The following is a 26,348-nucleotide window of genomic DNA, read 5'->3' as shown; positions in this document are numbered from 1 at the left end:
ACTGATCTGATATCGGACCGATGTATTAGTGCACCTCTAGAGAGAGGAACAGTGGAAAAAACCCAGGTCATACACTGTTTATTCTCCCTTTCAGCATCCACTCTCTGCCACCACGTGACACAGGATAGTGGGCAAGATGGACTTATGGCCTGACCCAGTAAATAGCAATTGTTAAGGTCTTATGTACTCTTGGTGAATGACTTCATATGTATGCAAAGTCAACCCTGCATTTAGGAAGGAGATTTTCAAATATAGAAAGAGATGGCTCTCTTCCATTGACTTTTCAGCTTAGCACCTGGCTGCCCTTTGTGCCAGTAAGTAAGTGCCCCAAGTCATGTTATCTACACGTGTTCTATCCACGTACCACAGGATATTGTCTTGCAGACTTCAGAATGCTGGCATAGGTTTTCTAGGCCTAGTCTGTCTGTCTTTCGACTGCTATTGATATGGGCAACTGACTGTCCCTGGTGCCCTAGAGACTGTGATGCAACAGGGTAAAACTATTGCTCAGTGAACTGCAGGAATATTTTGTAAGTTTTGGTGCCTCAGCAACAGAAGGGGGTTCATTTTTTTAGCATAGGATATTGCATTGTAACTGAGTTCCCTTTCCAACAAGCTGTAGGACCTCAGCTTGTGGCAGAATGCCAACTCTGTCTCTCCCCAAAAACTCTGCTATGTGACAGTTTGGTTAACGTGGTCCCTGCAGAGGGCAGACATCCCCTGGGCTTTTTAGGTAACCCTGGGTTGTAACATGTGCTGGATACATTCCTGAGGGAGGGGGGAAACCTGCTCCCTCTGCCTGCATTACTGGCATCACATACCTGGGTGAGGGGCTTACACTCCCTGTTGTTCTAAGCAATGTCAACCTGACTGGGGGGGGGCTAGAGACCTTGCCAGTCTACCCGGCAACCAGTGATACATTTCAAATTGGTTGGCTGGCAGCCAACAGGTGATGGCCTCCATTGGCCCAGGTAAATGAGGTCATAAGGTCTATATAAGTTAAGGCCTGCCCAGGACGAGGAGCAGCATCCGTGATAGGGAGCAATAGGACCGCTGCTAAATGGGCAGAAAGAATTGGTGACAGATAGGGGGGACAAGGCTGAACTCCTCAACGAGTTCTTTGCCTCAGTGTTCCTAAGTGAGGGGCACGACAAGTCTCTCACTGGGATTGTAGAGAGGCAGCGGCAAGGCACCAGACTTCCATGCGTAGACCCTGAGATGGTGCAGAGTCACTTGGAAGAACTGGATGCCTTTAAGTCGGCAGGCCCGGATGGGCTCCATCCGAGGGTGCTGAAGGCACTGGCCGACGTCATTGCAGAGCCACTGGCGGGAATATTCGAATGCTCGTGGCGCACGGGCCAAGTCCCGGAGGACGGGAAAAGGGCTAACGTGGTCCCCATTTTCAAAAAGGGGAGGAAGGAGGACCTGGGCAACTATAGGCCGGTCAGTCTCACCTCCATCCTTGGTAAAGTATTTGAAAAAATTATCAAGGCTCACATTTGTGAGAGCCCGGCAGGACAAATTATGCTAAGGGGAAACCAACATGGGTTTGTGGCGGGCAGATCGTGCCTGACCAACCTGGTCTCTTTCTATGACCAGGTTACGAAATGCCTGGACACAGGAGGAGGGGTGGATGTCGTATACTTAGACTTCAGGAAGGCCTTCGATACAGTATCCCACCCCATACTGGTGAACAAGTTAAGAGGCTGTGATGTGGATGACTGCACAGTCCAGTGGGTGGCGAATTGGCTAGAGCGTCGCACCCAAAGAGTTGTGGTAGATGGGTCGGTCTCGACCTGGAAGGGTGTGGGCAGTGGGGTCCCGCAGGGTTCGGTCCTTGGACCGATACTCTTTAATGTCTTCATCAGCGACTTGGACGTGGGAGTGAAATGTACTCTGTCCAAGTTTGCAGATGACACAAAGCTATGGGGAGAAGTGGACACGCCGGAGGGCAGGGAACAGCTGCAGGCAGACCTGGATAGGTTGGACAAGTGGGCAGAAAACAACAGGATGCAGTTCAACAAGGAGAAATGCAAAGTGCTGCACCTAGGGAGGAAAAATGTCCAGCACACCTACAGCCTAGGGAATGACCTGCTGGGTGGCACAGAGGTGGAAAGGGATCTTGGAGTCCTAGTGGACTCCAAGATGAACATGAGCCGGCAGTGTGACGAAGCCATCAGAAAAGCCAATGGCACTTTATCGTGCATCAGCAGATGCATGACGAATAGGTCCAGGGAGGTGATACTTCCCCTCTATAGGGCGTTGGTCAGACCGCAGTTGGAGTACTGCGTGGAATTCTGGGCGCCACACTTAAAGAAGGATGCGGATAACCTGGAGAGGGTACAGCGAAGGGCAACTCGTATGGTCAAGGGCCTGCAGACCAAGCCCTACGAGGAGAGACTAGAGAAACTGGACCTTTTCAGCCTCCGCAAGAGAAGGGTGAGAGGCGACCTTGTAGCTGCCTATAAGTTCATCACGGGGGCACAGAAGGGAATTGGTGAGGATTTATTCACCAAGGCGCCCCCGGGGGTTACAAGAAACAATGGCCACAAGCTAGTAGAGAGCAGATTTAGACTGGACATAAGGAAGAACTTCTCCACAGTTCGAGTGGCCAAGGTCTGGAACGGGCTCCCAAGGGAGGTGGTGCTCTCCCCTACCCTGGGGGTCTTCAAGAGGAGGTTAGACGAGTATCTAGCTGGGGTCATCTAGACCCAGCACTCTTTCCTGCTTATGCAGGGGGTCAGACTTGATGATCTATTGAGGTCCCTTCCGACCCTAACGTCTATGAATCTATGATGAAAAGAGAGAAGAACTGGACCATCTGAAACTTGCTCTCTCTCTTGAAACTCATGATCAGGGAATTGCCACCTCCCTCTGGATGATACTCATGAGTAAGCTACCTGAGATCTAACTAGATATATAGCTTCCAGTCACTCAGATGCGTGATCAAAGGCAAACCAGCCACCCTGTTTGCTCTATGAGATTTCTCTGATTATTGCTGTACCCTGTAACCTATTCCAGACTTGCTCCCTGTAGCCAATAAAGTTCTCCTTTGTACCTAGCATGGGAGACTTATTGTGAGAGGGACTAGCTTATGCCTTGGGGTCCCCTTGGTTCGGCTGACTAAGGGAGACCACTCTTTGTGCTGTGACTGAGGGAAGCACCCCAAGTTCTTGGAGTGGGTCAAGTACCTTCAAGAACTACTAGGCCTGTGTTTCCCAGGGGGCACAGTGCCAGGATCAGGCCAGAGCCTGGATGGTGACAGCGTTACCCCCAGGCTAGCGGGTGTGCTCCAGGAAGGGGGGTCAGGGGGGTTCGCTCAGATGTGAGGCGCCCCCAAGGAGGTACTCAGAGCCTGGAAGGTAGTTGCGCCTGAACCACCCACCTCACTGTGCCCAAGAGCACCCCCAAACTGGCCCACCGCACTGCTTATAATTCAGAATGAAAGATTCCTCAGAATCTTGACTTTTGTTTTGTGGATGCTCTCTGAAAGAGGGTTGTTTTTTTTTTTAACATTTCTAAAAAGGTCAGTAGGGGCTGGGACTCTCCTAGGGTCATACATGTTTTTCACAAATGTAACTTCTTTGGATTCATTTGTTGATTCCAGGACTTTCACTTCCTCTCCCATTCTGTCTATTTCCTTTCCAGCTCCTGTCATCTTCTATGATGACATTATCCTTTCCTAGTCATGGCATCCCTATACAAATGGGTTTCAGTTGCAAGACCCTCTTATTTACATCAGGTGTCCTTTGTGCTTCCTGGTGAGAAGGTGTCAGGAACCCGGATCCTGGCACAATGTTGATAAGCCAGCTCCCTGCTTCTTATGACAGTTTTTTTTCTACTAAACATCCCATTGAGAAGCAAAATTCTGAGAAGTATAAGAAAGATGAAGCAAAAACATTACATACAACTGTCTTAATATAGCCCAGTATGCCAACATTTCAGCAGAAAGCCCACTTCTTCCAGTAAATAATGGACTTCCTTTTATTCTCCTAAGTCTCCAGATCCTATTGGCATTAGCATGTGCACTAAAAGGAATGGCCCAAGACCGCATTTCCCAAAGTGTGGGGTATATCTCCCTGTTGAGGAACCCAGAGCATGTGTATATCAAGAGGTATAGGGTTTTAACAACACCCATTAGAATTGCAGAGGAGTGTGATTAGCGTCATTCTTCTGAGGTAGGGGGCTTTGTTTTCAAATCTGAGCCCTCTACATTCATTTCAATCCTGGTAGAGCACTGTGTCCCGTGTATACTTTTGATACAGAGGTTGTATGCTCTGATGTAAGACACAAGGGTCTGAATTCTGTTGCCCTTTCTGTGCCAAAGTGGTGGTTTTTCCAGCTGTGTAAGTGGCACTTCTGGAACTTACATGGAGTTTCCAATTCCAGTGCCATGCACTATGACTATAAGCATCCCAAGAGCGATTGCACATGTTCAGTAGGCTATGCCCTGGCCAGGTGGGTGTGTGGTTACCAGCATATAAGTCCTAGAGAAGGGAGATAAGGAGCTTTTCCTGTTTTAACTTTAGTAGGCTAGTGGCTAAAGGATTAATTGCAGAAGGAGACAACACAGGTTTTAGGCTCTCCTTACCCAGAAGGGGTTTGAACCTGTAGCTCTCCGGCTTCCCAGTACGAGCTCTAAATACTAGTCTACAGGTCAATCGCTATCCAGGCCCTTCTCTAACACACCTCTTGAAACTGAGCCATTCTCCCTTGTGTTTAATGATACTGGATGAAGCAGAACAGTCGAGGAAGCTTCTATCACATGAGGAGCAAGCGTCTATGCTAGAACTCAGGGGCCTGTTCCTTTGTAAGGCAGTTCACCGAGCCATACACCCTCTAGTTTATATGCTTCCTTCTGGCCTCACAGATCTCCTCTTGACTACCCAGAGGCCAGCTTGAAAAGGAAAGATGGAAAAGCAGGTTTGAGTATTCTTGACTTGTAGCCTGGTGTTTAAGACCACATGCTTGGCAAGTCAAAGAGCTGCAGATTTAAACCCCATGGATCTGGGGGACCCTAGCTGCTGAGCTAGTGGGACTGAAACAGGGCACGACCATCGTTCTCCCCAGTCATGGCTTTTTTCCAGGAAGGATTTTGTGACTTACACATACCTGGCATACATTTATATGTAGCCATGTATGTACCTGCCCAGAGTGCAGCCTTCTGCTGGCTCCAAGTAATGAGAGTTCAAGATCCATCTTTTGGTTTTTGATCTAACCCCACTCCTTTGCAATGTGTTTCCGTTTCTCGGCCATCAGGATTGATCCTTCCAGCCAAGATCCTTTTTGTCTTTGAAAACTTTCTGCTTTCCATGAACCTCCCTTTCTTGGAATCCATGGCCTCAGTTTGCATGCATGCGGTTCTCATCTTTAAACTTACATCCTAGCAAACTCAAAAGCGGCCCTATCCCCGAAATAATTGCCCACCCCTGCTAAGCCCTTAGTATTCTGTTTACTACTTTGTAACTTGCATTCTGAATTGTTATAAGGAAGATGCAGAAATGGCAAAGTCAGCAGTTGATTCTCTTTCTGCACCAGAAGCATGCCGATTCCCAATGATCTGAATATAGACAGCGTGCTCTTACATTACTGAGCACTTAGGTTTGGCCATTTGCATCTCACAGAGTGAATCAGGTGACATTAGGAGTGTAATTGAAGCATATACTAGACAAAAACAGAGATTTAAAGACTAACAATAATGGAGGCAAAAGTGGGAGTTCATGTGGGAATCCAGTTCTTTGTCCTGCTTCTTGATTGGATGCTGCTGCTGTCTGGCCAAATATAGGGAGCTGTGATCCAGTCATTTCAAACTGAGTGATGATTAACAAGCTGGACTGAGAATGTATCAGGAACCTTGTGAGGTCACACAACAGGGCAGGAACCTTTTCTTGAGCATTAAACATACTTCAGCAAGAGGATTTTTTTTTTTCCTACATTCTTTTTTTGTTAGATAAAATTGTGAAAGGCTTATTCAGAGAAGCCAGAAGTGGTTTGGAAGCATTCAGTAGCTCAAGAAGGAGCATGAAACCTTATCTGCTGCTTACTTGAACATTCAATGATTTTAGCAGTTAGAGGACTGTAATTGGAATCTATTTCTGATGCTTTCTTTTCAGCTCCATCTTCAGTTTGTTGGTTTCAACTGTTTGCTAAAATAAGTGTAGCTGTCTTGCAGAGCTTAAGCTCCTCATTAAGTTGTGAGTTAAAATATTGCTGTGCCTGTTGGTATTGACTAGGCAGATCTGGACTACGCCAGTCAGAATGGTCAGGTATGACCCCAGAACTCCAATATGCATGTATTTTCTTGTAAGGCTGGCTTAGTTTTCTCTTTTAGGGGAAAGGAGCAGTTCTTGCTGCCACTGCCATTGCCTCTGCCCCCGGTAGTAGAAACCAGGATGAATAATATGTCACTTGGCAAAAATATATTTCTAAAAATAGCTATTTTAGTTTACCTGCATTACTTATGCAGCTGTTTTTAAATTTCCATTCTTTGGTATGTTACCATTTATTTATCAGTGAAAGGAGGTTGGTTATAACTACTGATGGATTGAAGCTTTGGCCTGGTTGCATTTTAAATAGACATCTCCCTAGTGACAAGGTATTAATGTCACATTAACAATTAGCATTTGGAATGGCGAGCTGAGCAAACCAAGACATGTTTCAAGTCAGCCTTTTTAAAAAAGAAAGAGGGAACAAAAGACATATGTGCTGTGACAGCATGGCACAGAATGTACTCCACCATCAGGACTTCACATTCCTCATGTTGACAAATTTAACTTAGGGGCCCACTGACTGTTTGTGCAACTGGACTATTCTTAAAACTGGTTTGATCAGCTTTGATCATGCCTTATAGGGACAACATTCATTCTTAGGTCTGCTTTGGTGGTTCCCCATTCTTCCCTGCATAAAGGACATGGGGGGGGCAGTTTTGAAATCATTGGCATGGTTGATTTTGTGCAGGCCGGGAGCGATCCAGGTCCTTTTTCGCGCTGCGTGGGCCGTGGCCAGCAGCCCAGGCACGCTGGGTCGGAGAAAGCAGGCGACACGCTAGAATTAGGCACGGACGCGTAATGGTTGATTCAAGATTGTTTATAGATTCATAGATTCATAGATGTTAGGGTCGGAAGGGACCTCAATAGATTATCGAGTCCGACCCCCTGCATAAGCAGGAAAGAGTGCTGGGTCTAGATGACCCCAGCTAGATGCTCATCTAACCTCCTCTTGAAGACCCCCAGGGTAGGGGAGAGCACCACCTCCATTTACTTACGCCGTAGATGGCCGCGGTGTAGGCTGGACAGTTTCCCAGGCAAAGCTCCACTTAAATCCCCAGTTTGAGGACTCAGACTGTACTTGGATCACTCCTACGGAGTTGTCGAGGCTCCGTGGATCCTTTTGCGTGCAGGGAAGAGGGATACGTCGAGGATTGCGCTCGGTGACGGGGAGAGGCTAGAGGCTGATCAGACCCCTGTTGCCTTCTTTGAATACGCTGGGTCCAATAGGCTCCACAGCACTTAGAGTGCTTCACAAAATGTGAAGCCCTCCTCTTGCTCTCTCCAGATGGTTGTGGAGTTCTCCAACTTGGGCGGAAACCACTCAAGCCTCTTATACGGCTAGCAAGCCAATCGCTAGCCGCTACGTGGGAATATTTTAACACAATCCAATAATGGGGCTCGAATTTTAATACAAATGGTGGGAACTCCTTGCAACGTGCATTTCTATGCTGCAAAGAAGAAATGCACCCTGCAAAGAAAGCTCCAAAACGGCGGGAAAATAATTCAGTGGTGCCAAAGCACACACAAAAACAAAATCACACCCTTGGGTTGTGACAGATTTCAGTAGGATTTGGGCCCTAGAACAACTCGCTGAAAAACCCAGTTTCTACTTCCTCCCATATTCTGTCCTTAGCACTAATCCATTCTGTCAGCCTTGGTGAGTAGGTGGCTGATGGTACAGTGTAATGCCTTTAATATAAGCAGAGAGGAACGTAGAAATTCCATCACACTGAAGGAGACCCGCCAGACAGAATTTTAAAATAGGTAATATGTTATTATTGCATACCAATTAATATAACTTATGTAACTTTATTTAAATATAGACTAAACAAAAGAGAGGCCTAAAAATGTACACCACTCTCAGCCCCTCACAACTTCAAGAGGACAGAAAATTGCTGAGCATCTGCTCTTATGTTGCACTGTGTGGTAGGGTTGGCTCATAGGGTTGACTTAGTGCTTCTGGTTCCCTACCTTGCTACTTTCTCCTCCTCTTCTCATTTTTCCCACATATTCCCTACCTCTCTTCCTCTTCCCTACTGTATCATTTTCTAGAGAGTATTTATGGCTACTGAGGGATAAGGGTTGAAAATGCAGAATAACTGAATAACAGAGGGACTTAATACTGAATCTTATATATCCTAGTGAGTGCCATAATACCAGGCTGTTAGCTGTTCTGAGGGGGAAAGAGACTTGGTTTCTGAGGATCTTTGGTTTCCATCCAATGAGAAATGCAAACCTTTTAAAAATCTACAAAAGGGTTGCAGGGTAGGAAGGCCATTTCCAGCTCAGTTTTAGTTTCAACAGTTGGAGGTACATTTAAAATTCCCCTGGAAATGTTTTGAGTGATCAAGCTAGAAAAGAGATCCACCAGCTCAGGATCTGATTCTTTCCACTCAGTGTGTTAGTGCTGTTCTTTGTTAGCCCTGCTGGGAGCACATTTTGTAGGTCACCACTGAAAAATGGCTAATGGGAGATTAATAGCATCTTGCATCTCCAAAGAATTGTTCTTGGCTTGCACATGAAGAAAGGTCCAAAACAGTGGATTAGTTCAGGGTATTGAGCACAGTTTGCTGCTGTATCTGTTTTAAGACTAGCTGTAGGTAGAAAGCAAGTTTGTGGTTATTACTGGGGACATAGCTGGTGGTTCTAGTGCCCCTGGCTGTTGATTGACTAATTAATAATAAATACAGTAGTGTGTGCGCGCATGCGCACTAGATAACATTTGGTAATGAAATGTTTTTTGGAGAGAAATTGCTTAACTTTTCCTTGAATGAAAATCTCTGATAGTTTATGTCTTAGGTTTTTTTTTCCTCTGGAAAATACTCTGGAGAAAATCATTTTCAAGAACTAGTAGAGTTTTCCAGGGAAGTTATTTACTTCAGAGCTGTTCAGAACTCAGCTCAGTCCTATCAGAATGGTAGCATCTCAGAGAAAGCTGTGTTATCTCGTTTATTTATAGAGGTTTCCTTCCTGTAGCAAAGCACAAGAATCCTCTTGGTTGGCAGAATATCATTTTTGTCCTTGCTTGCATACAGCTTGTTATTTTCTCTTCGATATCTACAAGTGTGATTCAGTTGTAGAATACTAATGCTTTTCTCAGTGGATCTGTTTCTTGCATATCTTTGATGATAAAGATAAGGCTTTACTGCTTTCTTTACTTTCCTTCAACTGCAGAGACAACAACACAGCTGTCAGAGGGTGAGGAGTTGTTCGGTCTACTGATGCACAAATGGGAACTGGTTTAAGTACTGTGCTCCTATATATATTCTCATTGAAGCTATTGAGGCCAGAAATTCCCTCGGAGGAGGCATATACAAGTTTTTGGGTCTTGAACTTTAAATGTGCTGTTATAGGAAAGGAAGGAGGCTGGAGGAAAAAAACTACCCAAAGCTCTTATTTGACTGTGTGCCAGGTGGAGAAAAACTATGAAAATCAAGGCAGAAGAACTTACAGGATATGAGCTGTTTTACTAATCTAGGGCTATACTGTCTGATTAACTTTTTTAAGAGGATAGCCATGGTAGCTGCTATCTTACTTAAAATTACATAGTGCCTGCCATAAAGAGCATACTGTGGCCTATACAGTATCAAGTGCAACACTGTAGCTTACCAACTAATTGACTATGCCTTAATTGAATAGTTTGGCTGCATCTGCTGTCTGTCCTTCCCTAACCCTATCCTCTGTGTTCTGTCATTGAGACTGTAAGCACTTTGGGGTAAGGGACAGCCATACTGCAAGGTGCTTTAGCGTTTGTGCAAGACTTAAAAAAACAAGGCTGAATCATTGATACAAGTTAAATGATGGCATTGCAGATTGATAGATAAGAAAATCGTCAAAATGATCCATTGTATATAGTAGGAATCTCTGTAATCTTATTTTAGGGCCAGAATTTGACCTAAACTCCACTGACTTCAATAGATTTATTACCTCACAGAAGTCGCTCCGGATTTCTAACATCATAACTGTTAGAATCTATTTCTTAATGATTTCACAGGGACATGCAGTCAGGTTTAAAAAATAAAAAGATCAGGTGTTCAAGGGTGTGCAACCTATGTGCATCCTGTCACAAGCGCAGCACTCTGGCAAGTCAGCAGAGGAATGTATTTTAAAGATGTAGACATCTTCTCTTCCTCTTTTTCTGTCTTCTTGTATCATCAGGGTTACCCTGAGGCTGCATTTATACATCTGGGGATATTTATAAAAATACATTAAAACTTTAAAATACATTAAAGTTTTAAAAATGTCCTGAATAAAATTGGTCTGTGGACATGCGTAAGAGTTGAATTGTCCCCAAAAGTTATTGATTGGAACCATTTCACAACTGTGTGAAGTGCTATGGCTCTGACACTGGCGGTGGGAGGGGAACCCAGCCCAGTATGGCTTTTGGTGGGTGAGTGGAGGGGCGGGGGAGTGCTTGCAACCACATTTTGGGGCCCTAGGACGTGGGTGACCTCTGACTGAGAGGTGTTGTCACTTTTCTGCTTTCTTTCCTCTCTAAAACATGAGTTAAATACACATGAGTAGCCTGTAAATGACTGAAGTTTGCAGTTTGTGTGACTTGTGGGGGGGTGCAGGGAAAGGCTTGGTCCCACTTTTGTGTTCTCAAGGCCTGGGGAAACATGATGATGTGCTGTGGTTGAATAGGGAGTGAGTATGCAGCTGATTGTTAGATAGTTTTCTAAAACGAGCAATGTAAGGGTGCTCATACATAAAAAGTGCAAATGAAAGGGGAAAAAAAAGGGGGAAGTAGAGTTATGGCTGCATACCAGAGTGGCCAGTTACAGCAGTGTGTTTTGGGGGTGAGAAGAAGCAATTCTGTGTGGGATGCCTGGAGGACCAGCTAGACCTGTCACAGGATGTTTGGGTGTCCACACAAGATTGAACTGGTTCACAGTGTACTGGTTCAAAATAGTACTGGATTTCTATGTATGCTTTTGAACCATTGCAGGCAGATTTAAACCAATTTCACAAGTTTATATGTCTGATTGCTTTGGGTTTAAACAGTATTTAAATTATTCTAAGTGTTGTGTCCATACCCTTAGGTATCTAATTCTGTGTACCCGAATAAGTGGCCTGATTTTCAGAAGTACTAAGCACAGACATCAGAGTGAAACTTGCTTTATAAAGCTCATGCTCAGCTGAAATCTCTTATAGTTAATTTTTTTTTCTCTTACAGGCGTTACGGATTATGGTTCCGATTACGGAAGTTAATAATCTGGTTGGTGGGAGTGTACATAGCCATTCCATTCCTAGTAAAACTTTGTCCTGTTATTCAGGCAAAGCTGGTCTTCTTAAATTTTGGTAAGTGATCGTGTGTGTGTGTGTGTGTGTGTGTGTGTGTGTGTGTGTGTGTGTGTGTTAGAAAAGCTTGTGGAACGTTTTCAGCAGTGTTGCTTTTATTTATAAAAAAATCTTAGCAAAATGGCACTGTGCTTATCTTCCTACATAACATATGTTCATGTACAAGAATCGCATCCATTTGTGCTCAACTATATATTTGTCCTGTGCCAAAAGAAGTTAGAAAAACTCCAAAATCAGGGTATATTTGTTTCTTTTTCATATAGGACAGCTGTGTTTGGCATTCATCAAAATTTTCTGATGAGAACCTCCAGAAATAATTGTAAAATAGAAATACATCTCTGTTTTAAAAGACCTCTCAATTCATTTATTATCTGTGTCCACCTATGGTTTATGAAGGCTAGAAATTTTCATAGGCTTATACATTTTGTGAATTGTTAGATCTGTAACCTCTAAGCTTATGGCCCTAGTAACAATTGAAAATGTTTTGGATTTAGATAGAATGGTCAAATTCCAATTAGCTTCTTAATTTGAAATTATAGGAAAAGAGAATATATTTTTATTGAAAGGATTGTTAAAAATGTATGTGGAATGCATGCAAGTTATTGGGGTCCCATGTCAGCTAAAACATTTGAAGTTGTGTATGATAAATGTATCATCTTCCAGACTTCGGTTCTTCACAGACAAACATTTTTAAGAGAGTATACTGGATGTAGCAAATGCAACTTCTTAGGGGCTGACTCACTCCCTTTCTCCAAGTGTTTTGGTTACTCCTACATAGGAAGACAGTGGCTAACTCCAGATGTTTCAAAGAAAGACATAGAATATTTCCCTGAAGGGGAAATATCTTTCCTCTAAATCAGTCGTTCTCAGTGGGACTCAAGGCACCCCTCATTGGATTTGAGGCATCCTTCCATACTTTTCGTGAATTAACTGGCACCCAATTTCAAGAACTAATTGATAGATTATAGTACTTGCTTCCTTGAAGAGGGCCTTGCAGTGGGATCATGTAGGCAGGGAGAAGTCTTGGCCTACTCTTATCTGCTTAGTTTAGCTGCTTATAGCCTAAAACCTCACTTATGTCCTTGCACCTCACGGCACCCTTCAAAAGATCTGGGGCCCTGGCATCCTGGTTCAGAATCACTGGTCTAGGTGCTCATATGACCCCCATTACTGCAATATGTAATCACTGCACTGACATTAATGTTTACATTCCTATAACACAGATTGGAACCTGAGGCACTGCTAGATTAAGTAATTTACTCAGAGCATCTCTTGGGGTGTGTCTACATGTGCAATTAATATACATGAATACACTCCAGAGCATATTGCTCTGGAGCTTATTCACGTTTAGCACATTGAGCCCAGTCAGAGCAGCCCAGGCGGGCAGGGGATGCAGGGAGTCAGCCTGGCAGCCCAGAGCTGCTCTGACTGGGCTCCATGTGCTGAGGAGGGGCTGACTTGGGGACGAGGGGGCTTCAGTGTGGGGCTAGCCTGCGGGCATCCCCCATGCTTAAGCACCCTCATGCCCCAGCCAGCAGCTCCACAGCATGTGAAGCCCCTAGACTGGCTGCTCTGATGAGGCCCATGGGCAGCAGAGGGGCTGGCTGAGGCATGAGGATGCTTCAGCGTGGGGTTGCCTATCAGCTAGCCCTGCACTGAATCATCTTGTGCTCCAGCCAGCCCTGTCATTATCTATACATATGCTGCAGCGCATGAAACAATCCCTCTGCAGAATAGTACTCGTGGGATACCTTCTGGTGGTGTTTAGTAGTCTACTGTGACCTAATAGGGTTGCATGTGTAGATGGTACGTTTTACTGCAGAGCTAATTAGTCATCTCCACAGTAAATGTTTCATGTAGATGTGCCCTTGGAGTTTTAACATAGAGCTGGAGAGCGTATGCTGATTTTAGTCCACCTTGTTTAAATCCTGAAAATTCATTAGTGCATCTACTTTTGTAATACCCCATCATCTTACTCTCCAGTCATAAAAAGGAGAAAGCAGGAGCCCCATCCACCATTTGTTTTAACAGTTTTTCAGGGACTTGAGCACAGTGAAATAGAATTGCACTCAGATGCCTGAGTCCACGTAACTCATTTAATATGGAGAACAGAATCTGGTCCTGGTGTTAATAAAAAGCATGTCAAGTTTGGTGTCAGATTTATCTGGTTAACATTAAAAGCTATGGAAGTCAGCAGCTCATGTTTACAGAATGTGCATTTAATGGCATTTGTTGGCCAGGTGAGGCGAGGGCTAATGCTCAACTCGGTAGCATTTCTCTGTTTCTCAGTAACACAATCCCTGTAGAAAGAGACATCTGATTAAATTCTGGAATTTCCAGAAATCAGGTCCGCTGATGTTGGCAAAAAGTGCTGCCTGCAGATGGACTAGTGTGGCAAGTAGCTGAATCCCTGTTATCCACCCCTCCGGCTTCATACGCATACCAAGAGCAGCAGCTTAAATTACTGCCTGTAGGGAAGACTCCATCTCCAAAAGAAATAAGAAAGGTTTACAGGGAAGGTTTGAGTTTATAGGGAGCATAGGAAAGAAGCAGTTATGGAGGGAGGAGAAGAGCAGTGTCTGGGTTTTGGATGAGTGGTGATGGGAAAGGCATAGATGTTGTGGGGGAAATGGAGGTGGAAGAAGGCAGGGGACAGATAAATGGGTAGGGAGCATAGCAGAGGCTGGGACTTGGAGGGCTTGCGGGACTTGGTGGGGTAGGGAGTGTTGTGAGGAAAATTAAATCTGGTCATATCAAGTTGACTGAACTCCCAGAAGTCTTTTCAAGATGATTCGGTTAACGATTGTCAATGATTGGCCTAAAGTTAACTCCAGTAAAATGGCAGGGAACATCAAGAACAATAGAACCATAATAAAACCACAATGTGGTGACTATTGGGACTAATTAGTGTGGCAATAGGAAAATATTCCAGATGTGTAAGGCTATGTTGTTGTAAATTTTGGATCTATAAGCCAAATATCATACAACAAGCTTGGCTAGTATTGGTAATGTCACTAAATGGTTAAATAGCAACGAGCAAGTGAGATATTCATTTATTGTTTGTGATTCATACCATCTGGATGGATTTCCGAGGGAAAAGATCAAGCCCTTGAAATTGGAGCAGTGCAACCCAGGAAGCTCACTCAGTGCAGCCGACTGAGGGGAGTGACTCCTGACTAACAGCTTTAGACAGACTGTGACGCAGTGAGATTCGTGCTAACATGCTCAGTTTTTGTAACTGCCTGCTTATATACTGGCAGACCTAGTAAAGTAAGTTAATTGCTTTGTATTTAGTGAATATTTTTGTAGTCAATAAAGCTTCTGACTGATATTGGATGAGTACTGTGGGTTAATTGCGTAGTTCTCCTTGCCCACAGAGAAGTAGGGCTCGAGTTTCAGCCCAACAGGGACCAATGAGGACAAGGGGATCAGTGACCCCAAAGCAGTGGTGACGAGTAGAGGATGCATGCACATGCACCCCCTGAGAGCACCAGTGCACCCCCTGTCAGGCCGTGTTCCCTGTTTAGCCGGCAGGCAGGGGGGCAGATGGGAGCACCAGTGCCCCCCCTGCGAGCGTCAGAAGTGGCCATGGGACTTCCGGAAGCGGTGCAGCTGCTTTTTGGTGAGTGATCAGCCGCTGGGGGACCCCCTGCCCCACCAGTCGCTGACTGGTGTCACGTGCCCCCCCAACTTGAGAGGCACTAGTCACCCATGCCCCAAAGGGATGAAATGGTCAGGTGTGCAGAAGTCTGGGGCTAGAGTGTGGGTAGCAAAGAAGGCAAGCCTTGGGGTGGGGAATGGAAATGGAAAGGATGTTTGAGGTTCAGGACCTAGAGTTGTAACAGAGTTCTGGAGTGGGGTGGACTGACACGGGAGTTGGCATGGCAGACACACCAGTAGGAGAGTGTGGGGGATGACATGGAGTCCCTACATAAGGAAGAAATGGCAAGGGTCTGCATCTATTGTTACCACTTCACAAATACTGAACCTGAACCACATTTCCATTTTGTTTCCTGACCAATTGCTTGGAAACTTTGTATTTGAGAGAAGGTGGCAACATTTGGACACTTAGTGCGGAACAACCTTTCCTGCTATAAAAGAAACCTCAGCTAAGCCCTTTATGGGAATTTGGATGTCTGCCATGGTACAAGATCACTTGCCTTTCTGCTGGAGGGAATATGGGCAGCAGCACAATGTTTTATTTTGGGTAACTGTCACTTCAAATTGCCAAATATTTGAGAGGAATAAGGTCACACCTTCAAAGTCATGAAGGTAGGCTTGCCTGTAGATCCCACTGATTTTCCTAATGCACAACAGAAATCAGGTTACTGGAGGAGTTATGCAGTCTTCTGGAACAAACATGCTGTCACATGGTAATAGAAGTGCTTCAGCTCCCTCATAAATGAATAGCATTTCCAAGTTTTTGGGGACTCGTAGGCCCAGAAAAGTTGTTACCATATTATTCTTGTATGTAACCTGCACCTTTTCCCCAAAAACCAGTTGGGGAAGATTGGGCTGTACACCATATGTGAAAAAGGGCTCCCCATGGGTCCAGAGATTTGTTGGGGGGGGGGGGGGGGAAGAGAGAGGAGCAGTGGCAGCATTAATGGTTACAGCTCTGGGAGACGCAGCAATTAATCCTGCCATCACTTCCTCCCTCCCCACTCTCCATTGTCAAAATTCTGGATGCCTGCAGAGCCACCTTCCCCAAACACATGCCAGATCAGGCTGGCATGCAGGGTTGGCCAGTGGTCAGACCTAACATTCCAGGTCAAACCTGGTGCACCACGTCTGACCTCACTTGTTGGCTCTGGAGCCACATGCTGGGTTGGACCCAGTGTTGCCAAGTCTGGAGCCTCATGCTGGCTCCTAGACCATGTGATGGGTCACACCTGGCACACACCTCTGGAGCCAGCACCACCATGGTGGGATTGCACTGGGCTGTATGGTTCTGTCCCCTATGCTGGCGCAGCAGTATTGGGCCCTACCTTATGGCTCTGGCCCCAGTACCAACATGGTCAGATTGGGCCCTGTCATGCAACTGTGGCCCTGTGGTGGCTGGATTGGGCCCCACCACAGGGGGCTGAGACTGGGGCCAGTGGATAACCCCCAGCTCTGGCACATGTCTCCCAAACGTCAAGATGACAGCCCCAGTATGCAGCTCCATTGTGTGACCCCTAAGTCCTGGAGACCCCAAAACTCAGATACTTACCTGTACTCTTAAGGTAGGATCTTTTTTCCTTTTTGGGACCATCCCAAAATATTATATTTAGGGACATGTTCTTGTAAGAGACTACAGTGTGTTGTTCCAAAGGTGCAACCACTGAGTTGTGGCATATGACATACCTCCTTTGAAGCAGGAGGTGAGGAGATTTCTTCATAGTCTAAATTTGGTATTTACCATATTTTCTCACATTTAATTTGCCCCTGAGTCTAACACATGCCCTGTTTTTTAAAAAGGTATCATGAAGAATAAAAGATCTCATCTTGGTTAAGTATCTAAGTAACAGCAGCCAGGGAGCTGAGCTTGCTCCTGAGCCTGCTGCCAGCCCTGTGCACAGGATGGGACCCACATACGTATCCAGCACACTGGATCTAGGGCTGCACACTAGGTCCAGCCCTGCACAGCAGGCCTAATATGGCACAGTGGGTCTGGGATGCTGCAACAGGCCCACTGCAGCATAGCAGGTCTGGGGCTGAATGCCAGGTATGACCCCACATAGCAAGTCTGGGGCTTTGCAGCGGGCATAGCGGATCTGGGGCTGTGAAATGGGTGTGATCCAGCATGGCGTATCTGACCCCATGCGGCAGGTTGAGGGTTGCACAGTCCAAGACTTTGCGCAGTCTCAGACTCGGCACACCAGGTCTGACCTGGCACATGGGCTCTGGAGCCTGTGCAGGGGGTCAGACCTAGAATGCCAGGTCTGGGACTGTGTGCTGGGTTGGACTCCATGCACGGGCTCCAACAGCAGGCCAACTGCATGCACTGGCCTGATCCAGGGCACAGATGGGGAAGGAGGCCTCCCACTGGTTCAGATTTTGGCAGCAGTGGGGGAGTGGTGGCAGTATTAATTGCCATCTGCCCCAGAACCAGGGCAATTAATGCTGCCACAGCATGTCCTGGCCCTTCCCCCCACCTCAAAAAAAAAATAAAAAAATTATGGCCCCGTGGGGATCCCTTTTCCTCACATATAATGCACACCCCATTTTTCCACAGCTGGTTTTGGAGGGGAAGGTCTAGATTACATGTAAAAAGACAGTTTTCATTTTGATTATTTATGAAAACATAGGGAGACTGTAGATATTACAAAACACCTATCTACACTCCTGCTTGTGTCCCTAGCAACCTGAAACAAAATCCTGCAAGTTCAGATAAATGTTGGTTTATCTTAAGTTACTGGTATGTGTATGGTTCCATATAAAGCAGCAGTTCCCAAACTCTGACAGCTTGTGCACCACCAATTTAAAATGATACAACCTTAAGTACCACCTGCAAATTTTTGTCATGTAAAGTAATTATAATAAATCTGTTAACCCATACTAGTGACAGGTTGTCTGCGTACCACTGGTGGTACCTGTACCACAGATTGGGAACCGCTGATATAAAGTATGTGAACATATAACCCAATCCCTTGCCAGTTCAAGTTCATGGATTGATGCCACATATTGTGAGATTCCAAAACTAGACTGGATAGAATATTAAATACAAATCAGGAAAAGCTCTTTCATGTTTTTCTTCATCTCGTTTCATTTGATTGTACCTGTTAGTGTCCCCCTGAGCAGTTATTTTGTTTTGTTGATGCTAGCCCACTTCTAAAGGCTGTAACAAGTTACACCATTTTCACCTACAGGAAAAGAGGTCTTTTTGGTGGGACAGAGCTGTGTACAGTCCTCCATATGTGTTGGTGTTGGTTTAGATAGTGGGTTGAAATGCACTGTCTGACAGTATTGAGTTGCAAGAAAAAGGAACTTAAAAGCTTAAGTATTTGATATTTTACTCTTTTCCTGTGTTTCAGTGAGAGCCCCATATTTCATTGACTTGAAAAGACCACAGGATCAAGGTTTAAATCACACCTGTAATTATTATCTGCAGCCAGAGGAGGATGTAACTATTGGAGTCTGGTAAGTAAGCTTAAGCCATCTTTCCAGTGAATGGTAACCATTGCTTGTTCTCATCTGGATTTGTGTCTTTGCTGAAGGACAGCTTCATGTTGAAGGTATGCAGTTCTTGGATCTCTACTGAGCTAAATTCAGCAGTGTATGAAACAGTCAGACAGATCATGACTGTGGAGAAGATTCAAAATTTGGAACTGAAGTTACTGCTCTGGGTTGCTGGAAAGGTTGTGCCCCTCCAGTAAAGCAAATTTGGTGAATTAGAAGTTACTTGTTGACCAACTCCTGTGAAAAAAAATATGAACAGAATACAAATGGAGAAGATGGAAGCACGGGCACATCTACTTGTATCCCCAACTGTGCATTTGATACCGTGCAATACTCACTGATACATCGCAGTCCCAGTGGTGCACGGTTATTTTTAGATGATCCGTCACTGTAGCAATGAGCTATAGTGACATAGCTTATTGCTACTGCGACATAGTATGTCGTGTAGACGCGCCCACTGACTAGTGTTCAGAGTAGGAGGAGGAATATGCTCTAGAGCAGTGGTTCCGAAACTGTGACTTTCTCACACCACCAATTTAAAATGATACAACCTTAAGTACTACTAGCAAAATTTTGTCATATAAAGTAATTATAATAAATGTGTTAACTTGTACCACTGATGGTACCAGTACCACAGATTGGGAACTGCTGCTATAGAGGCATATGTAAAACTGGAGAGAGAGGCATGGAAACTCATTGTTTGTGCTCTCTAATGAAAACAAATGATGGTCATAGATACAGTTGTCAGCTCTGGCTCTTGGAGGAAAATTGTGAGGTCCCAAGCATGGCAACTTCTTGTATACTCATTGGGTTTTCTGAGATATATAAGTGGGGTGACTGGTGGTGCAGGAAATTTTTGTTTTGACAGGTCTGTGTTCAGTATTACTAGCCTAGCGAGCTTATTTTGAACCTCTGTCCAGTGAATGCTTTTCATTGTGTGTCAACACCACTGCTTCTTTCTAGTTTGTATAACTGTGAAAAAGATCCTGTTAGCTTGAAAATGATCATTTAAGGGTTATGATGTGTATAATTGGAGCACCCAGTTAAAGTCTAATATGTTATTGGCTGATCAAGGAAAAGGAGCCAGTTCTAAACCCACCAGATATAACTATATTTATGAGTCACCAGTCACAGTTTGCATTTGTGCTGCACTTGGGTATGTATCATAACAATCTGGTGTGTTTTTTAGTCTTGAATTGACTAGATGGGGTATCCTCTGTTGAATGGCACGATGAGGAAGGGAGTGGGGCTGGGGCAGGTGCTTCACAGCTGGGGTGGAGCAGGAGACAGAGTTGCAAGTGGCTTACCTGGGGGGCAGCTCCTGCCACTGCATGCACCCCGGAAGGGCATGGTGGGCATGTGCCCTCAGATTAGTGTGTGGGGCATGGGTGGGCTGCTGCTGCAGGCTGGGGCCAAGATGATGCTGGGCTCTTCCTGGCACTGGGCTGGGCAGGCTGCGCTCAGGTCAGGTGGTGGCAGCACTGGGAGGGGAGGCTATGGCGAATTTTGGGGTGGCTGCAGCTGCCACCACCGCCACCCACCCTGAGCACTGCTCAGCCCAGCCCCCTCCCAGAAAGAGCCCAGCACTGCTCCAGCCTCAGCCCACAGTGGCAGCCTGCCTTTGCCCCACACACAGATCTGAGGGTACACCCTCCCCATGCCCTCCTAGGGTGCATGCAGCGGTAGGAGCTGCTCCCCCCGTTCCCCCTGCCCTCCCTGGATGAGCATCTTGTGGCTTTGCCCCCCGCTTCATCCCAGCTGAGCAGCATCTGCCCCAGCCCCACTCCCTTCCTCACTATGGGGGGCCTTGATCTGCCCACACCCCTTCCCCCACAACAGACTAACCAGCCGGATGCCGCTCTCCATGCTGCCTGGCTGCATATCAGAATTGGATCAGTATCAGCCGATATGGCTCATTAAAAATTGGCCATCACTACCAGCCCAAAAAATCTCTATTGGTGCACCCCTAGTTTTTAACCTAGAAGAGACAGGACAGAGAGGAAAGGGGGGGGGGGTTGCGCTCTATGTCAAAGAGCACCTCACATCATCAAGGATTAGCTTCGGGTTAGAGGAGGGTCGGGCAGAGACACTATGGGTCAAACTACAAAGGGGGCGTGGTGAAAGGGACCTTACAGTGGGTGTCTACTACAGACCACCCAACCAGGCGGAAGAGCTAGACCAGGACTTCTCCAGTCAGCTTATGGAGGCGGTTAGGTCGAGGGATGTTATTGTCATGGGTGACCTAAACTACCCAGACATTTGCTGGGTGGAGCAGACAGCCAGGTCTGACCGCTTGTGTAGGTTCTTGGCTGTATTACAGGAACTGCACAGCCCCACTAGGGGTAACGCCTTGCTGGACCTGGTCCTGACCATGGGGGATGACCTGGTGAGGGGACTGCAGGTCCTTGACCACCTGGGCAATAGCAATCATCACCTGCTGGATTTCACTATCCAACGCAGGGCATCTAGGGCTCACACCAAGGCTAAAGGCCTTGACTTCAGAAGGGCCAACTTCAACAAGCTTAGGATACTAGTGGGGGAGGCACTAAGGGCACAGAAGGTAGAGGAGATGGGAGCCCATGAGGGATGGTTGTACCTTAAGGGGGTGATCCTTCAGGCCCAAAGGATAACAGTCCCTGAGAAAAGCAAGGGGGGTAAGAGTGCTCAGAAACCCCCTTGGCTCAGCAAGGGCATTCAGCAATGCCTGAGGACTAAAAGGGAGGCATGTAACCAGTGGAAGGGAGGAACTATCACCAAGGAGGATTACTCCTCCTCAGCCCAGGAGTGTAGGAGGGCTATTAGGAAGGCCAAGGCAGAGATGGAACTCAGGCTAGCGTCCAGGATTAAGGACAACAAAAAGTCCTTTTCCAAGTACATTGGGAGCAAGAAGAGGGCACCAGGCAATGTAGGGCCCCTGCAAGACACAAACGATAATCTGGTGGCCATGCCAGACAAGAAAGCTGATATTTTTAACAGTTTCTTTGCCTCTGTTTTCCTGAACAGGGACCGGGATATCCCACCTACCAGAGATAGGGACAATCTTGGGGATAGCTCTATCAAGCCTTCAGTCAGCACAGATGTAGTTCAGGATCTTCTGGAAGGGCTAGACATTTTTAAATCTGCAGGTCCAGATGCCCTCCACCCAAAGGTGTTGAGGGAGCTGGCGGGGTCATCACGGAGCCTTTGGCCCGGCTGTATGAGCATTCGTGGTCATCTGGCCAGGTTCCAGGGGATTGGAAACTGGCTAATGTGGTCCCTATTTTTAAGAAGGGGAGGAAGGAGGACCCAAGTAACTATAGGCCTGTAAGCCTCACCTCGGTGCTCAGGAAGCTCTTGGAGAGGATCATCAAGGAGCATATCTGTGGGGGGCCTGCAGGGCAGATCATGCTCAGGGGCAATCAGCATGGGCTCACCAAAGGCAGGTCCTGCCAGACCAACCTGATTGCCTTTTACGACCAAGTAACTAAATCCTTGGATGATGGTGTTGCTGTGGACATAGTCTTTCTAGACTTTAAGAACGCCTTTGACACTGTCTCTCACCCCATCCTCGTCAATAAATTAAGTGACTGCAGCAGTGATGCCTGCACAGTTGGAAGGGTAAAAAATTGGCTGATGGGGCACACCTAGAGAGTAGTGGTGGATGGGTTGTACTCAACCTGGCGAGATGTGAGCAGTGGGGGTACCCCAGGGCTTGGTCCTTGGGCCTGCACTGTTTAACATCTTCATCAGGGACTTGGACGATGGGACGGAAAGCACGCTGTCCAAGTTTGCTGATGACACTAAGATGTGGGGCGAGGTGGACACACTTGAAGGGAGAGAGAGGCTGCAACTAGATTTAGACAGACTACAAAAGTGGGCAGACGAGAATAGGATGGGGTTCAACGTAGACAAATGCAGGGTGCTGCACCTTGGGAGAAGGAATCCACAGCATACATACAGGCTGGGGAGTTCCCTTCTTGAAAGCACAGAGGCGGAAAGGGATCTCGCAGTCATTCTTGACTCCAAGATGAACATGAGCCGCCAATGCCAGACCGCAGCCAGCAAGGCCAGCTATACCTTGTTATACATCCAAAGGTGCATCTCAAGCCGGTCTAGAGAGGTGATACTCCCCCTCTGCGACTTTGGTCAGGCCGCAGTTGGAGTACTGCGTCCAGTACTGGGCACCACACTTCAAAAGGGATGTGGCCAGCCTGGAGAGGGTTCAGAGGAGGGCCACCCACTTGGTGAGAGGGCAGCAGGACAGGCCCTACGAGGAGAGACTGAAGGACCTGAACCTGTTCAGCCTCAGCAAGAGGAGGCTGAGGGGGGACCTGGTGGCTGCGTACAAGCTCATCGGGGGGATCAACAGCAAATAGGCAGAGCTCTTTTCTCCCCAGCACCACCTGGGGTGACGAGGAACAATGGTCATAAGCTGATGGAGAATAGGTTTAGGTTGGAGATCAGAAGGCAATATTTTACAGTTAGGGTGGCCAAAATCTGGAACCAACTTCCCAGGGAGGTGGTCCTTGTCCCTACCTTGGGCAAATTCAAGAGGAAGTTGGACGATCACCTGTCTGGGGTCTTGTGAACCTAGCATTCATTCCTGCCTGTGGCAGGGGGTCAGGCTAGATGATCTGTTCAGGTCCCTCCTGACCCTAGCTACTATGAAACCATTGAGCTTTTAGAATACTTTAAAGCCATTATTTCAGGATGAGCTTTTTCTGTTTTCTTTCTTTGTACCTGTGTGCTGTCTTTTTGTGAGATTTCCAGTCTGTGCTGTTAGTTTGTATTTATGCTTGCATTTTGCTTTCACACATCCATAACCATTGTAAATTCTCATCATACTTGTGTGTCTTTCTTGTCTTGGTATAGCTCTGGGACAGTGTGTTGGGTTGATTTGTTGGACCTAGGTTAGGCAGAAATATTACTGAATTTGTGGATCCTAAAGCTGTTGTTTCCTCTTACATGAATGGTATCTAACTGAATGTCCCAAGTAGTCTTAAGTACATATTTTCTTGTGTCTTTCCCTCTGAGTTCTATACCTTAATTCTAGGTTTTCTTCTTTTACACGGAACCGTTGTTTTTGTTCAGCTGTCTTGGGTATGAGCTAGTCCACATTCCAGCTGGCCTTGCTTCTGGACTTGTCTCTAGCGTGTGCACAAATGGAGATACTCCCTTAGAGGCTGTCCTCCATAGATAATTGCTTATCTGTCTCTTTCTTTTGTTACTGACCTGGTGTTTCTCTCAGCTTTTGTGAATTTTGTGAAAAATAATTTGATGACCTTTCAGCAGTATCCTCCTCTATGCTATGGGATACCAGCTGTGGATTGAAAGGTTATAGACCTTTCTTCCTTTGTGTCGGCTTCCTTCCATCTTAAATGTTAATAGTTCTGTATCCATGCACTGAATCACAAGCATATCATAGCTCTGCATTTTTGTGGAAATCAGACAGTATGATCTTTCCTACTTGAAAAGCACACTTAAAATGATAAATTCTCAACCTTTTTCTAATTACAAGGCCATGATGTCCGAAAACATAAAACACACTCTGTTCTTCCCTCACATCTCTTTTTCCCCCCCCAGATTCCCATGAAATTAGTTGTGCCATTTGCTCATGGAGCTTTCTTTCCACTACTTTGAAATTATAGTTGACCAGGCGTTTGCTTTAAACACTAGTGAACTTTGCGGTGAACCACATCAGCGGTTTGTAAGCTTCTCCTTTGATAGTAATTAAATTGTATGTAGAATGCTGATGATATTCTTGAAGATTACAGTAGGGTTAGTAAACCGGTCAATTTGACTGGTTAAATATCGTCAATTGACTAGTCAGTTGGCTGCATATTTTTTGACTGGTCAAAGATTATAGCAATTTTATTTTTAAAAACTACATTATAGTTTTCTTGACAGGAATATGATTTAAAAAATTTTTTTGACAGTTTTCTTAATGGAAAATTAGTGCCTTTTCTGTGTATTATTTGGACCTGTTGGCAATTTTTTATGATTTTTATCCAATATTTAACCAGTCAATTGACCCAACTTTATTTGATTGGTCAAATACCCAACCTTAGATTAAAGTGAACAATGCACGTGCCTTGCACATAGCAGCACAATGTACAGCAGGGGCAGGCAAAATACAGGCTGGGAGCCAGATCCGGCCTGCCAGGCCATTCTGTCTGGCCTGCAGGACACCTAAAAATTAAAAAATGTATCTGCCCCTGGCTGCTTGTTAAAGACGACAGGAGCCTGCAGCAACAGGATCCAGGAGGAGGCAGCAGCAGGACCCAGCGGCAGCAGCAGCAAGGCCCGCCAGCCCCACCCCCCAACCCCAGGGCCAGACAGAAGCTTCTGTCCTAGTGGAGGGTCCCGTCCCTGCCTCTCCCCACCTGAGAAGGGAACTTGGGTAAGAACAGGCAGGGAGGAGGATTGCCAGTGCAGCAGGAGCCATCCTGAGCCAGTTGCCAACCACGTAGTCCCAGCCCTGCAGCTAGGGTGGTGGTGGTGGTGGGCAGGGAAGGAAGGGAAGTGGCAGGGGAAGGGCAGCAGGGGCAGCCACAGGTTCGGGGGTGGGGAGAAGTGGGAGCGGGGCCCTGAAGGTCAGGGCCGGTGGCAGGAGCCACCAAGTTGGAACCGTGGGGCTGGGCTGGCTCATGCTACATTCTGTGTCCCGGTGTTGCAGCCGGGAACCGCACACTGCTGGGAGGTGCCCAGCCAGGCCAGCTCCATACCATGCCACACCATGCAGTTCCCAACTACAATACCAGGATGCAGAACACAGCAGGAGCAGAGCCGGCCCAGCCCTGCAGTTCCGAGCAGGATCCTGCTGCTGCTTCTATCGCAGGGCGTGCTGGATGAAGCCCTTGCTGAAGCCTCTGCCTTCCCACCCCTGCCGCACAGGCCCGTGGGCTGGGAGTGGGGGAAGCCCATCTCCCGCTTCCCCGCAGAGTCTAGTGGGGCTTCCCCGTGTGAGGGTGCGAGCTGCAGGTGCATGCAGAGCCCCTGCGACAGAGGCAACCGGGCAATCTGCACCTCTTGCCCCACACGCAGCACTGGCTGGAGCCATCCTACCAGGCATCAGTGCCTGCGCCAGGCACGAACTCCCTGAGCCCCCCCAGCCTGCTGCTGCTGCCAGCAATGGAGCTGCCTTGGCGGCAGTGTGTGTGGGGTCCCTGTACCCCACAAACCTCACACCCAGACCCTGCCCCCACATATATACATACCCCAACATACCCTGTGGCCCCCACACACAGCTGTACCCCCCACACACCCCACCATACCTCCCCCACTCCTCACACACACAATATAAAAGAGTAAGACTATTGTTGAGTTAATATGAAGTCCTTTCTATATACATCACACAAACACAAATCATGACAAATATTTTTTGTAATAAAATTAAAATATGTTCTAGCAGGTGTTTGATTTCTAGTGTATGATTTGTTGTGTTTTTTTTCTGGTTCTAAGATAGCAACCTCCCCCTCCCAAAAGGAGTATTTCTGGGGGGCCCTCAGCTGCTGTAGCAGCTAGAGCTATGGAGGGAGCAATGGCCAAGCAGGAGTCTGGGGCTTGCAACTGAACCCCTTCTAGGCAGCATGCAGCCTGTGGGCTGCCAGCTGGACAGCTCTGATCAAGAGAAAATAA

General features: G+C 46.6%; 1 protein-coding gene across 1 annotated transcript in view; it reads left to right on the top strand.

The window, feature by feature from the left end:
- ABHD12 (abhydrolase domain containing 12, lysophospholipase) overlaps positions 1–26,348 on the top strand; it is an 80,523-nt gene that overhangs the window by 22,329 nt on the left and 31,846 nt on the right. Inside the window, exons 2-3 of the mRNA XM_006259243.4 lie at positions 11,446–11,570; positions 18,587–18,692. Of these exons, the coding sequence (XP_006259305.2) occupies positions 11,446–11,570; positions 18,587–18,692 (231 nt within the window). The remainder of the gene's footprint in view (positions 1–11,445; positions 11,571–18,586; positions 18,693–26,348) is intronic.

The sequence above is a fragment of the Alligator mississippiensis genome, chromosome 1, assembly GCF_030867095.1.
Source record: "Alligator mississippiensis isolate rAllMis1 chromosome 1, rAllMis1, whole genome shotgun sequence".
In the NCBI taxonomy this organism is placed as follows: Eukaryota; Metazoa; Chordata; order Crocodylia; family Alligatoridae; genus Alligator; species Alligator mississippiensis.
Note: the sequence above shows the minus strand (reverse complement) of the source record. Positions and strands in the feature narration are given on the sequence as shown.